Genomic DNA, 14813 nt, shown 5'->3' with positions numbered 1-14813 from the left:
ACTCAACTGTTTCGTTGTCGCTGTGACCAAGACAGCCACCAATCACCACTCTGCCCATGAGTCACACTGTTTACAAACCAAAAACCGAGGAGGGCACCTTTCCTGGTTGCCTGAAGAGTTAACCCTGAAATTCTTGCACCAAAGTGTTATTAATTTTTTGGTTTGTCACTTTCATTTAAACTTACTAACATATCTCAGAGAAAAGTTTTAACAATGCTTTTGACAACTAGAAGCTGTAATGACAGTTATTTTACTTCAATCTCTTAGCTATCCATACTTTACCTATAAAACCCTCAGGATACAGAGAAAAAAATGTCTCAAGATATAGAGAAAAATATAAAAAGTGAAATAAAACTTAACTTAAATTGTTGTAGCATTGATAGTCCCCCTTAAGATACTATCAGGGTTAAAACTGAAGACAGCCTCAGGATTAAGATGCAAATTAGTTTATCATGGTCTAATAAAAGTTTCATCAATCATACTGTACAGCTCTGGTTTTATCATCAATGCTATTCCATTATGTACTTTTTATTTTGAATAATTTTTTTTAACCATCTATAATGCAACATAAACTACTATATTATTTCAAACCAATGAAGCTAAAAAGGCTTGGGTTGTTTCAGCTAGTTAACATTTCATTTACTGTAGAGTAAGCTGAATAAGCAGGATGTGATATTCCTGTAGGGGAGACTTCTCAAGCTACCTCAGTCATGAACATAAGCAATGCGGTTACAACTGCTTTTCAAGGCAAAGCTAAAGACTTTTCCCTCATTTCTTTCTGCAACCTTCTAATGAAATTGAGACCTCTCAACTGGTTATAAGAACAAGTACTATTACAAACCCACTATCACATTAGCTTAAGAGCAGGGAAACTTCAGTGTCTTTCATGCGATAGTATGGCTAAGAGTAAAATGTAACTAGGTAAAAGCGTGATTCGTCAACTCAATGAAAATACTAAAATATATGGATGGATTTTGGACTAGGTTGTGCTAATATGGACAGCTACCACTGTTTCTTTAATATTTTTTCCCCCCTCCAAGTAAAGTATCTAGAATTCCTTAGCTTGTAAGCAAGGTAATCATTTGAATTATGAAAAACGTTTCCATTTTGCAGTATTTTAAAAGGAATATTTTATTTTCATTGTGCAAACACCCAATTTAATAGCACAGAATGTTTATTTAATCTTTAGCTATAATGCTCATAATAAGCAAGCGTTATTAGGCCCTTCTGTGATATACTAGATTTATACAAATGAAAACAGTCACCAGAATAAGAAGGACTCATCAAAAGGAAAGGGCAGCTATTTTGGAAAGTCTTGTTTTCAGAAACAAAACAGAACAAAAACTCTAGATGTTCAGATTATCAGCATCAAAAGGGTCCTGAAATTTTAGAAAGTGAAATCAATCACTTTTTTATTATCAGCTTAATGCCACTGTGTTTAAAACCAAAACCAAGTTAAATAACTAGGTTCAGAGATGGACAAAGTAAAATGATTGTACACTAAATGACCCATACACTTTCAGGACTTTATCTTTAGGAAGCTTCTCTACCTCTTGGTTCGGAATTATTGACATCTATTTTTAGTGAAACAAAATTTTCTGGAGTGCATCAGTACTTTCTACTGAAGGAGAAAAAATAAAATTATTAGAGCATAATAATCCTGTTAGCATGGTTTTGTTGTGGTCCAAATCTAGAATTATCTGCAAAATCTGCAAGTTCTAAGAAGCCTGGACTGAAATGAGATGTCTATTTTTACCCCTGGATAAGTACTGAAGGAAAACCTGTTGAGCAAATCTCACAAGTCAGTATGATGAAGTCCTTACTCTTCTTATGAGCAGCATGAAGAAGAGAAAACAAAACTTCCTTTCCAGGGAATACTAAGGACTTTGAAGTGACTACGCAATTATTGGCTTCTTGTTTATCGGCACTGAGGATGGAAGGGACCTCTTGAGAATATCCAGTCCTCATCCCCGTGTATATCCTGTCCCCACCGCCCAGCAGTATCAGCTACAGGCAGCTGCAACTCCACAACCTACCTGGGCAATCTGTGCCAGTGTTCAACCATCACCCTCAAAGTTTAAAAGTTTTCTTAAGTTTAACAGAAGAATTTCCTGTACTTCAGTTTGTGCCTATTGCTTCTTGTCCTGCCACTGCCATGTATACAAATGAAATTATACATACAGGTACATTAAAGACACTGTGCTACAGATCACTGCAGAGAGAAACCATCAAAACTTGGAACTTTCAGCAGTTAATACTCACTTCTGCTTTTTTACGTGCTTCCATGGCTTTCATGAGCATCATATGTTGTCTTCTCCTTTCTCGTTCCTATTGAAGCAGGTAAGATTAGAACAAAACTAATCCACATTTCCCAATCAGTAAAAAAGCTGAGTAACAAATTTAGCATTAATAGACAAGTCACAGTAAATACTAAATATAGGACAAGAATGGCCAAGTCTGTGCATGTTTTAGTTCAGGTTTAGAAAGCAAATACAAGAACAATCAAAAGCAAAAAGGTAAAGCAATGAACATGGAGACAGTGTAAAAAAGAAGCATACAGATTTACTTATGGTCAGTTGTGATGCTCCTTCATAAGCTGGCAGAACAAAAAGCATAATGGTTGGCTGGAACAGGTCAGTTACCTTACATCTGCTATGACGGAACTTGCAATTTATTTCTTCAATAGCCAATTCAGCAGGAATTTTAAACTGGTCATTTTCAAACATTGCAAATATTAACACTTTTGTAACCAAGCAACAAATTAATATGATTAATTTTCTCAGCTCTAGATCAGTTTTAATCAAGCTAGTGGTGGCGCATATACATACGCAACGACACTTGCGTTTACTGATGCCTGTCCCTCAATAAATTATGTCAGTAACTTCAAATGCATTAAAGAGCTTTTCTAGAGCTATTCTAGAGCATTAAGTATAGGGGTTTTGCCTTAAGAGCTGTAGAGTACATCTTGGCCCCAGTAAAGGCTATGGGAATTTTATCATCTAATTCAGCGAGGCTAGGATTACAGTCTAACGTTCCATTGTATGCTTATGTATTCATCACTGACTGACAGCTAATTTCCTCAGTACCTTACAAACTTAGGAAAGACATCATCCTGATCTCTAAAATAGGTTAATTCAAAATTGTATTTAAAATGTCTGGATTCATTCCCAGTGAATGGGACAAGGCTGCAAAAATTATCCAAGTGACTACCTATTAATTTTGCATTAATTAATACTTGATTTTATACAGTAGTCCAATTTCTATTGCGACATCAGTATCATAGATTTCTGGTTAAAAACTTTATTTATTGCCATGTTCAATTTATACACATGTTCAAGACATGTCTTTTTTCCTTAACAGACAAGACAAGCAGATGTATGCAATGCACTGTGCTGTAAAGCCATGCAGCAGTATGTAATATGACAGCAGCCAGTGCTACATTTTATGCATTGCTATGACAACCATATCACAACCAAATCACAATGCGGTGTTAGATGTACAAAAATAAACATACCCATACCATATCTAGTCTATGCCTCTCCAACTCCTGGTAGAAAGAGTTGGCACAACATTATGAAACAGAAATCACAAAGTCATAAAACCACTTTATAATCCCCCAAAAGACCCCAATACCAAAGCAAAGCAACAAATCATAAGGTGAAAGAAAATTTGTGCAGGAATCAAACCCAGAAATTTAAAAAGGGCATATTTTGAAGATTCCCCCCCATACAGCTTAAGTAGTAGTTGACAACTGGCATTCCGTCTGTCTGGTCAACTAAATGTGTACCAACCTGGTGTTTCAGAAGAACAGCTTGCTGCCTTCGCATCTCTTTTTCCTTAAACAAAAGAACAAAAATGTATCTAAAATATCTATCAAATTTACTTACCAAGTTCATATTTTTGCCACACTAAAACAGCATATCTGAATTAAATTCTTACTTCCCTGAACCCTGTCACACACACCCCCCCTTCCAAAGTACTCAATGTATGTGACAGCAAGTCTATTGAGTTGGGAGTTCCATGTTAAAATACACCAAGAAAGCCAAAGCAGTAACAGAAGTACATATATAAATTGTTTTAAGAGTTCTATAGTCTTGTATACGTACAGCCTAGAAAAGACTACACTTGTTTTCTGATACAGTGGGCTTAAAAGAATATTGTGAATAATGTTATGGCAGGAGCATTTTAAGTTATGCAAACCAAGTGTCATGTAAGCAAAACTCACTGTAACAGCACAGAAAAAACTACAGTCACTCTATATATTCACGTATGTATGCATGAATGTGTGTGTCACATACACAAACTTCTCTGTCTATGCTTCACATATTTATATAAACATACACACACCTTATTCATATGACATCCCTATTTACAGTTTCGCTATCAATTAATATTCCTCCCAATGTACCACTTTTATACATCAACATATATTATGCATAGTAACACAGTTCTTGGGCTTGGAGCTCCTCTAAACTAACCTTTATTCGTTTTTCGGCTTCCAATAATTTGGCATTTGCTGCTTCTTCCTTCTTTTTCTTTTTTGCCTGTGCATGCAAAACAGGTCACACAACAGCACCATCACAACTTGAAAATAATCTGACTAGAAATAAAGTTACATGCCTTTAAAAGTTCAAAACATCATCACATATCGTGTACACTGCAACAGAGTTCTTCCCCAGTGCAGCTTTCATGATCAATCAGTTCAAAATTCATTTATTTTTTAAAAATTACACCAGAATTTCAAGTCCCACTGAAAAGTGATTCACCCAGCTATTATAACTGAGAAAGTAAGTATACACAGAAACAGTAAAATATAAATGGCAAGATTACCATTAATTTTTCCCTGAATGGAGACTTGAAAGCTAGCAATCTACCTTTGCTAGTATACTAGCAAGCTAGTATAGAATACCAGTGTATTCTACCATGTATATAAACTTAGTATTTTAAATCCACTGTACTTCATACAGAGCAGAGCATGATACTGCTTTAACATCCCATTACTGCAAATTTGTTTTCTTACAAAGGAATAGTTATGCTGTTAACTTTACAAAATACAAAACTATTTCTGCAGAAGTTGGGAACTCAAGTGAACATTTCCAAGGTTTAGGTGGCAGTTAGTTTAAGAAAAATATTTTGAGACAAGTTTTTGAACTGGTCTTTGGAGGTTGTTGGAGTTGTTACACTTAGTTACATTCCTAACTGCATGTGTGACTACTAAAATATAACATCCTTTAAAACAGCAACACAAAAATGATATTTGAGCCATTATTTTTACCTCAAGAATTTGCTGAGCTCGAAGTTCTTTCTCCATTCTGATTTGCTGGATTCGCTTTATTTTTTCCTAAAAGGGGAAGAAAGGTGGGGTTTTTTTCAGAAAAACAATACTGAGAAAGTAAATTTACTTTTTCATTTTAAAAAATGTCCAAGTTTACACATACATACGTTTTGTTATTTGCTATGACAGTATTTAACAAATTTGTATATTTAAAAACATGTATTAATCCACTGGCATACTGAGATACAAGCCTTCACACACAACCTAAAACCAGACAGGCAGCCAGAATCACTGAAGAAGCTAATTACACTACTCCAGTATTTACAGAAACAGACATAACAGTTTTCTCAGAACTGCATCACTATACTTTAGTATCAGTTTTTCAATTTCTTACTGATATTGGTAAGCAATTACCTATGTTGGGTGGCTTAAATCAACACTGACAAAATTGGGGTGTCCTGACAACACGAACAGTAACTACAGAGCTTAGGATTTTAAATAATATGCACTCTGTGCTCTTTAAAACTAGGTTTAAAACATTCACTTTGTAAACAACATACTTACAAAATAATTAAAATACCCCTAATTCAATAATTCAAAACATAATTTAAAGAGCACAGGTAGCCATCACATAGTTTACCTGCTGCTTCATTATCTTTATCTGCTCCTTTTGCTTTCGCTTTTCTTCAGCTGCCATAATAGCTAACAAACAAAAGAAAACAAAAAATTACTATCAGCAGAACAAGCTTTTCCTTAATACATTTCAAAATAATCTGCTAGCATACACAAACTTTCACAAGTAATACTTACCTTGCTGTTTTTTCGCTTCTTTGGCAGCTCGAGCTTGCTCCTGCTTCTGGAGTTTTCTCAATAGCTTTATTTGTGCTGCTTGCCTAGCTATTTCTGTTTAGAAGAAGAAAACATTTAAGTTCATAAAATCAGTGCTGTCCAACAATAAAGATATAACTTACATTCCAGACATCTGCATGAGGTAAATACAGAGAGAACAAAGGATTTGCTTTGCACCCTTATCTTGACAGCATTTCACCATCAACTACCTTTAGTAGTATCTCATGTATCAGTAACTACATCAATCGCATAAATGAACATGGATACTTCCCACATTTTAAAAAAATACTATTTCTGAAGGAAAAAATTACCTATTGATAGCATCAGGCCAATGACACTGCTTCATTTGAAAACTGATGTCTTGTTTCTTTTTCAAGCAGAAAACATTTGTCTCGAAGTACTAAATCAACATTTCATTCAGAAAGCATGGAATTACTGTTTTCCTTATAAATCACCTCATGTAATTATTTAATCCTTTTTTTAACAATGCATTGTGTTAAACAATGCAGCAGGAAGGATTTTCTGGAGGTTGAATTCAGCTTGCTATTCAAAGGACTGAGGTCCAGCACCTCTTTGATAGCATTCTCCAAAATACTGTCAGCTTCTTGTGCAAAGACGAAGACACAGACAGACATACAGGAAATCCATGTATAGATAAGATGGTGCTGTAGATAGCAAGGGCAAATAAACAGGTACACAACAACAGGGAAACCTTCAGGGCCAAGGAGAAGCCATACAGAAGAGGAAGTTACGCCTTAAATGAAACAGAACCAGTAGCTGGAAATTAGAATTTACATTATAGAGAACTTAAACTATGAACTACAGAAAGGCCAACAGATGCAGAAGAACGCTTAGTCTGAATGGACACAATCCATGAGGAAAAGGCAGTTAATGTTCAGCATGCACTTGAAAAGGACAGATGAGAAACAAACACCTAATGCTGCAAAAAAAAGGGACTACAGATCAGACCCCCTGTATTTCCATTCAACTAGTATGTGCTGCACTGAGCAAAATTTAGGGGCTTCCAAATCAAGTCAAAAAATCCAAGAAGAAATTAGGGAAACTAGAATTCTTGGTATCAAATGATTATCCAGATGCAATGGACGTCTCACAGACACATTAGAAGGGTAATTAATAATACATGGTGTTGCCAGGTACGGATGTTACAGGAATATCAGAATAAGATGTACAGGCAGAAAACAAGCTTTCTGTGCAAAGTGCACTATCAAGTCACACAGCATAAAAACAACAAATGAAATATCTATGTAGCCCATTTGGTGGAAACCTAAAAGAAGCTGTACAAAAGCAGTTTTCAAGCATGCATACTTGAAGTGAGCAACCTAGAAGCAGTTGAAAAAATGTGTACTTGTGCAGGGGAACACTGAACCACATTTAAAAAAGCAAAAACGTAGTCCATATGTGGCTCTTCAGAAAAGGAGGCCGTCATAGGAAAATAGTGAGCATCTAAAATTGAAAAGCTTGTTCAAATAAGAACATGAAAGCCTATGACATGCCAAACAGAGTGCGTTAGGCTAAAAAAGAACTCTGAAGAGCACCTTGCAAAGGATGCCTGTGCAGACAGTAAAAGATCTTTACATACATCACAAGAGGATGCCAGAGATGCAATCAGTGGGACCTAATGATAGGCAGAATAGAAAAAAGAGCCTTAGAAAAAATGGTTACTGAATTCCTTGTGCCAGTCTCTGCTGCTAAAGATGTGGGGTAGGTTTCCCTACTCAGTGCATTGCCTACAGCAGGCAGATCAGAAGAGCTAGATGAGTTGAGGTAAATATAAAAGAAGTATTAGATCAAGAAGGTAAGTCAGATGTTAAGAGATCACCAGGATGGGACAGAGTGAGCTGAGAAATCTGAAGGAATACTATCATGAAACCACAGAGACACTGGTCTGCGTGTTTACCATATTAACAACGGGCACTGTGTCATAGGACTGGCGTCTCTTACCAATAAAAAAGGAGGCTCTAGCAGAAGTTTTGGGAACTGCAGACCAGTTAGTCTGATTTTCCTTTCCTGTTGAGGTCGTAGAGTCTTATTGTATGCATTATGTCTGATATATACATTCACTGAGTACATGATGAAAGACCATCAATTCAGATGCTTGGCATGGATTCTACAAAGGGAAATTCTGCCCAATTTTGTGTTTCAATGAGAGTGGCAGTAACAGGGAGATAAAGAGAATCTAATGGACGTAACATACTCAGAATTTTAGGAAGTATTTGGCTGGGTTCTAAGTCAAACATTATTGATAGAACTAAGCTGTTATGTCACTGAAGGAAGCTTCACAGACTGAAAGTTCTTTAAACAACAGCAGGCAAAGAGCAGAGATCAGCAGTCACCTTCTGTGAAGAAAGTTAGTAGAGGGTTTTGTCACAGATCAATATTAGAACCAGCTTTGTTTTCATCCATGAAACCTGTACAGGGGACTGCAAAGTTAAATCCCAAAATGTGAAGATAATATTAAGCATTCCAGACAATCCAAGGCTGTGCTGACAGCAAGGAACTCTTCTGGAAGAGCCCTGCAAAAACAGTGGGCAAAGGTACCAGAGGAGCTTCATCACAGATAAATGTAAGGTAATACACCTAGAAAAGAAATATTGAAATAAGAGAACACATAAGAGGATCAAAAGGATGGAATAACTACCTTCTGAGAAAAGACTAAAAATACTTGGGCTCTTTAGTTTGGAGAGGAGACAACTAATGACAGCGAGGATCAAGGTCTGCAAAATCATGAAGCTGGTGGATAACAAATTGGAGAAGTGTTATTCTCCAAACCCCGCAATAATGGAACTAGGGAACACCCACTGACAGCAACAGAACATTTTTTTCAAAAATTGAAATGGTCCAGTAGTTAGCAGACTTCTGGTACTTGTTGCCACAGGAGGCTGCTAGATCAAACATTGTCAGGAGGTTAAAAAACAGGCTAATTCATGGGCAACAGTTCCATAAACTGAAAATAAATGGAACAAGAAAGAATGCGTTCTACAACATTACTCATGAAACACCTCAGGATGCCATGGTGCATATATGAGGAAATAAATGGACCGAGAAGTGATCAGGTTCACATACTTTCTCCAAGCAGCACCTCCTACAGCCACTACTGGAGACAGAGACCTGCACTAGAGGAATCTCTGGGCTGAGCCACTAAGACAGTTCTTATGTCCTCATGAGGGGAAAAAAAGCAGCAAGGTAGGTATGAACAAACATTAACATTGAATATTGCACATTCTGAGTCTTCTTGTATATACAGGCCATTTGGGTTTGTTCATTTTATTAAATGTTATGTGGTGGGAAACAGACATAGGGGAGTGCTCCCAAATAGACCCCCCTACCCCTTACAGTGATCAGTGTAGGGAAAGCGAAAATATAAAGTGAAGCAAAAGGGCTTAGTGACTAGGGCTTATCTTTTCCCACTAAGAAGAAAAGACTTCTGGAATCAGTTACTGTGTCTCAACCATAAGTACAAAATCTTTCAGCAAATGCTATGATGCTTCAGCTGTACCGCATTCAGCTCTAGGGGCATCAACATCACAAGGACACGGACTTGCTCAAGCGGGGCCAGAAGAGGCCACAAAGATGCTTGGGGGGCTGGAGCCCCCCTGTGAGGACAGGCTGGGAGAGTTGGGGGGTTCAGCTGGAGGAGAGAAGGCTCCGGGGAGACCTTAGAGCGGCCCCCAGGGCTGAAAGGGGCTGCGGGAAAGGGGGGAGGGATAGGACGAGGGGGAACGGGTTTAAACTGACAGAGGGCAGATGTAGATGAGATCTAAAGGCAGAAATTCTCCCCTGTGAGGGGGGTGAGGCCCTGGCACAGGCTGCCCAGAGAAGCTGTGGCTGCCCCCTCCCTGGAAGGGCTCAAGGCCAGGTTGGACGGGGCTTTGGGCAACCTGGGCTAGTGGCAGGGGTTTGAAACTGGATGTTTAAGGTCTCTTCCTACCCAAACCATTCTGTGATTCAGCAGTTGACAGTCTCCTGGGAAAACAGCTGTGCAACACTACAAGACGTACCACCTACAAAGGTATTTCTAAAACTGCCTTCTCTCTGTCCATGTGTCCAAAGCACCCTAAGAATGTCTATACAGAACAGTAGTCTTTGCAGGCAACAAGAGAAAAAGATGCAAAGAACCACATAAAGAAAGGCACATGTACTGTTAGCACAAGGGCACTATGCCATACGCAAGGTAGCTACCCAAACATGTCCACAGTCAGCACATAAAAGAACAGTTAAGTTTAAGTTAAAACGAATGTCCTGACTCCCGGTCTGTAAGAATTTTTCATATTGGATTAGAGGCATTCAGAAAGTATGATATGGTTATGGACTAAAGAACTGAAATTCCGAAGTCATATACCTGATGTTTATTTAAAACCAGGCCCTCATGCTTTTGATATACAGCAGTACTTGGTACCATGGAAGTTCTACTGTCAGCACTGGTACTACTTATTATAGGATCCTATGCAACCTTATGAGTATTTAAATCTTGTCACTATCAGGGATTTCACAAAAAAAGTATTTTCCCTGGAACAGCCAAAAGCTTCACATAAATGCCAACTTCAGTGGTTCTCAATTTCTATTCCAGGTCCACTGTTGTTTGAGCTGACACAGGGGAAAACAAAAACCTGTTAATTTTTGAGAATTTAAAAAATACATCAGTGGTAACCACATTATTGGATGAATGCTTTTTTTAATTTTATAAACCTAAATAAAGTAACTATAGAGTAAGCTCTTACATGCACATTTATATACACACTTCTTCCTTTGAATCCTGTACATTTACTAACCTTGAAAAAGAAGAAGGCTTCAACAAAAGCATGTGACAATTTCCAAAATAAAATGTTGTATACTAATACCCTAGTGAAACACATCACTCCTCTTCAGAAAAACCATTATATATACTCTATATACTAATACCCTCTTGTTCATGAAAACAGTAACATACTACTTACCTTGAGCCTGCAGCTTTCTTAAAAGCTTTGCATCGGTGTTGTCTAGAAATTCAGTGCTACCAACATTTGGAGGTCGACCTTTGCGTCGTCTCATTCTTGACTCCTCTCTAGAGTACTGTCTGTCTGGATTTGGAGGTCGTCCTCTACGCCCTTCCATAGCTCTGATACGGGGAATGACTTCCTCTTCCTTCAGAAGACACCACTGCATACCCTTTTAATTGACACATTTCACAGACAGGTATTACAAACACAGAATAAAAAAAGGAAAAATAAATCCAATACACTTGAGAACATGAACAGCAAGAGTGTTGTTCTGTTTGGGTTTTTTCCCCAAGTAAGTTATATATATAAAATATATGAGAGCTGTGATGTACTACTGGGGTAGAGTACGATGTTTTGATGGTACACAGAAGCTATGTATTGAGAGCTTATTACAGTGAACTTTTGTAAATCGTACTACTATGCAAGATTTTGAAGACTATTCAGTGACATACAGTTATTACCTAGCAGGTATGCCCCCTAGCAGGTTATTTTTAATTATTTCTGACAAAATCACTTATTGTTCAAGACTCTAAAAGGTGAAGTAGATTCTTCCTTATTATGTAAACTCAAAAATAACTATTCTGCTTTCACGTAATCCACTGCTCAACGTGAATGAAAAAAATGCATCAAAGCTACAACTCATGGCTTCCAACTGTTGGTGTTTACAGAAATTCTGACATACATAAGCAAATGCAGTAATGTATTTTCGAATATTGCTTTCTGAGGTGTTGTAGATCTCAACAACTGGTTGAAAAAAACAGAGACTTATTTTAATCTTGAAATTTTACTTAGTACAATTTATTTCTCCCCTCACCCATTGCAAGAAAATTAATTTGATTGCTTCAGGTTGGCACATAGAAGTTTATAACTTTCAAGAATCCATCTATCTGAATTAAAAGTATATTCTCTAACTATACGAAGTATTCAGCAATACATTCAACCCTTTCTTTCACTACTGATACTTTTTTTTGTGCAATCTCAAGAACAAATACTGCAATACTTTGTTAATACAAATACTCAAGTTGGTCCTCATATAGAAATAGCTTTACTTTAACTGATAAAAAGTAGAGCTTATTGCATCCATTGAGCAGAACAGGAGCACAGCATCTGATCTGGTTTGACTGAACATGGCTATTTCCAAACTGTAACATTTTTTGAAAAAGTTGGGGGGGGGGAATGTAAGCGAAGTACCCTTCAGGACTACAGGACTACTCCATAACTTGCCTTCAATAGGTTTGTAAAGGACTTTGAAATTGTCTGCTAAAGCAAGAATGAAAGTTAATAACTTACAAAACACGTTAATTAAATATCTGTTCAGAAAAAATACATTTGCATCACCAACATTTTCACTTCTATATGTATACAAATACTGAAATTTGCTGTACCATAAAATACTTTTTATTTGCTTATTCTGACAATTTATCTTTTAATTCTTTCTCCGCATTCTTCATAATTGAAAGTTTTTAATACAAGATTCAACAAAATAATGGCATTTTGTTAATGAAACATTCAGATTCTAAGGAAGTTATTGGTATCTGCAACGATACCTGTTTTGGAAGTCTGAATCTCTGCCACTAAGACCATCCCAAGAGTTCACCTAACACTTTGTTTACAGATGCTCCAGAGGGCTTTGTTATTGTCATTTTCCTAAAAATAAGCTGTTCAGAATCTTGACCGTAACACTGTAGATACAATGCACCACTAAGATCTTTTCAATCCAAAACAGTTAGCTCTACCATTTAAAGAGAAGTTAATAAATTTTCTGTCTTCAAGAGTATTACTTAAGTGTACTCTTTTCATTTCATTGCTTAGTACCTGACTTACATTTTATCACAGGTTGAGTCTGTTGAGCAATGTAAGCTAGGTTTAATACTGTACTTACCACCTACACCAACCTCCAACCTGGGAAACCTTATCCCATAAACTGCAAGTGCCAGAGGAAAATGGAAAAAAAAAAAGGCAAAATAGAATTCAAAGAAAATGAGGAGGAGCAGCCATAGTTGAAGAAGTACCTTAGATCCTGCAGTGGAGGTTGCTCTTGCTCTGTGTTTGTATTTCCTGTCGTTAGTGATACTAAGGATAACACATATGTGGAAAATAAAGATAAGAGGCCTACAAGATCATTAGTGCCACAGAGACCACAGATGTATATTACATTTTCCTAATGACTCCCAAAAGAGAAACCAGAGGCCATCAAATGAAGCTAGTCAGAGGTTCAAAAAGCAAAAGGAGCTGGCACTTCCAGGAATGGGGAGGAGAATGTTTAATGTCCTGCCGAAGGACACTGTGGATGCCACAAGTTTGCACAGGTTTAAGAGAAGACAAGACAAAAATAGCCCAGAACAGATCCATTAAGAGTTAAGCAGGAGTTAACGGACCACCTAAATTCTGTGCTCAAGTATCTTTAAAATCTGACCCAAAGTACATTTCTATTGAAAGCACGTACAATCTGATATTCTGTGGATTTTAGATATTCCAAAGAAAAAATATGGGGGTTGTGATCCAGCACGGGAGAATTAGGGGCTTCCATAAAATCTAAGCTTCACTACACAAACATTAGAGAAAAAAAACAGGAACAACACTGTGAAATAACTTGTGGTTTATTGTTGAAACTAATCAAAATAAGAACTTAATTCAAGTTCTCACTTCAGGCATCTACCATCTATTGCAATTCTGCACTGCAGCCAGGACGTTTACCAAAGAGGCCCCAGATAGCTATGTGTGGAGGCAGAATCAAGATCAAAGCCTGTTAAACAAACTAATGAACAAAACCATAGGCATTCTGCAAGAAGCAGACATCTTCATTAACTGCAGTTTAGATTTGTGAGAAATAGTTAACAGCAAAGCTTTCTAAATTGAATTGCAGAATTCAGAATAGCACGAACATTTTAAATTCCAGTTTCTAGAAACAGAAGCTAGTAATTACTGCTACATGACAAACGTGTATGACAACTGATTTTATAGCTGGCTGTACTGTATGATATTTCTACTGCATCTGTAATAAACATTTTAGACTTCTCAAGTAAACAACAGTAAGCTTAAGAATTGGCTTAAAAGAGGCAGACTTCATGCCTTATAAAGATGCACTGGATTTGTTCTGAGGCAGCACCATAATCAGATGCTCTGAGAAAGTCTTAATGTACACAGGAGTTACATCACACTAAGAAGATTGGGGAAAAGTACTTAAAGCACTTTCCTCCTTGCCCATTCTTGAATCCAGCTGACTTCCTAGGCAAGCATTCACTGGAAGAATTAAAAAAAATACATTATTTTTACAGCTTTATGCAAAATCATATTGGGGAAAAAAGTGCATGCCATGTTTACCATGACTTTATGATTAGTCCCAGAGAGCTATATCCAGGTTAAAAAGTCTGCATTTTGCCCCTACTGTTATTTCACCTTCAACTAAAATGGATCTGAATGGAGCTGCACGAAGAGTCGACATTTCTCCAACAACATAACGACGCTGCCAAGGGAAGGGCTGAGAGCTGGGACTGCTCAGCCCGGAGAGGAGAAGGCCCAGGGGATCTCACCAAGGTGTCTCAATACCTGGAGGGAGGGTGCAAAGAGGACGGAGCCAGGCCCTTTTCAGAGGTGCCCAGTGCCAGGGCTAGAGGCCACAGACACAGACAGAAACACAGCAGGGTCCTCCTGAACATCAGGAGACACTTTACCACCACAAGGGTGACCAA

The 14813-nt window shown here is 37.5% G+C and overlaps 1 protein-coding gene across 17 annotated transcripts in view; it reads right to left on the bottom strand.

Moving 5' to 3' along the window:
- BAZ2B (bromodomain adjacent to zinc finger domain 2B) overlaps positions 1–14813 on the bottom strand; it is a 153136-nt gene that overhangs the window by 30337 nt on the left and 107986 nt on the right. For 14 of the 17 annotated variants that reach the window (XM_074911482.1, XM_074911486.1, XM_074911483.1 and 11 more), the window contains 8 exons: positions 11080–11290; positions 6086–6178; positions 5916–5977; positions 5276–5341; positions 4479–4544; positions 3792–3836; positions 3515–3547; positions 2263–2328 (listed from right to left, as the gene is read on the bottom strand). In XM_074911482.1, the coding sequence (XP_074767583.1) occupies positions 2263–2328; positions 3515–3547; positions 3792–3836; positions 4479–4544; positions 5276–5341; positions 5916–5977; positions 6086–6178; positions 11080–11290 (642 nt within the window). The remainder of the gene's footprint in view (positions 1–2262; positions 2329–3514; positions 3548–3791; positions 3837–4478; positions 4545–5275; positions 5342–5915; positions 5978–6085; positions 6179–11079; positions 11291–14813) is intronic. The other 3 variants (XM_074911491.1, XM_074911495.1, XM_074911494.1) reach the window with 2 other exon arrangements.

The sequence above is a fragment of the Athene noctua genome, chromosome 7, assembly GCF_965140245.1.
Source record: "Athene noctua chromosome 7, bAthNoc1.hap1.1, whole genome shotgun sequence".
Taxonomy (NCBI): domain Eukaryota; kingdom Metazoa; phylum Chordata; class Aves; order Strigiformes; family Strigidae; genus Athene; species Athene noctua.
The sequence above is the reverse complement of the archived record's forward strand: the minus strand, read 5'-3'. Positions and strand labels throughout refer to the sequence as shown.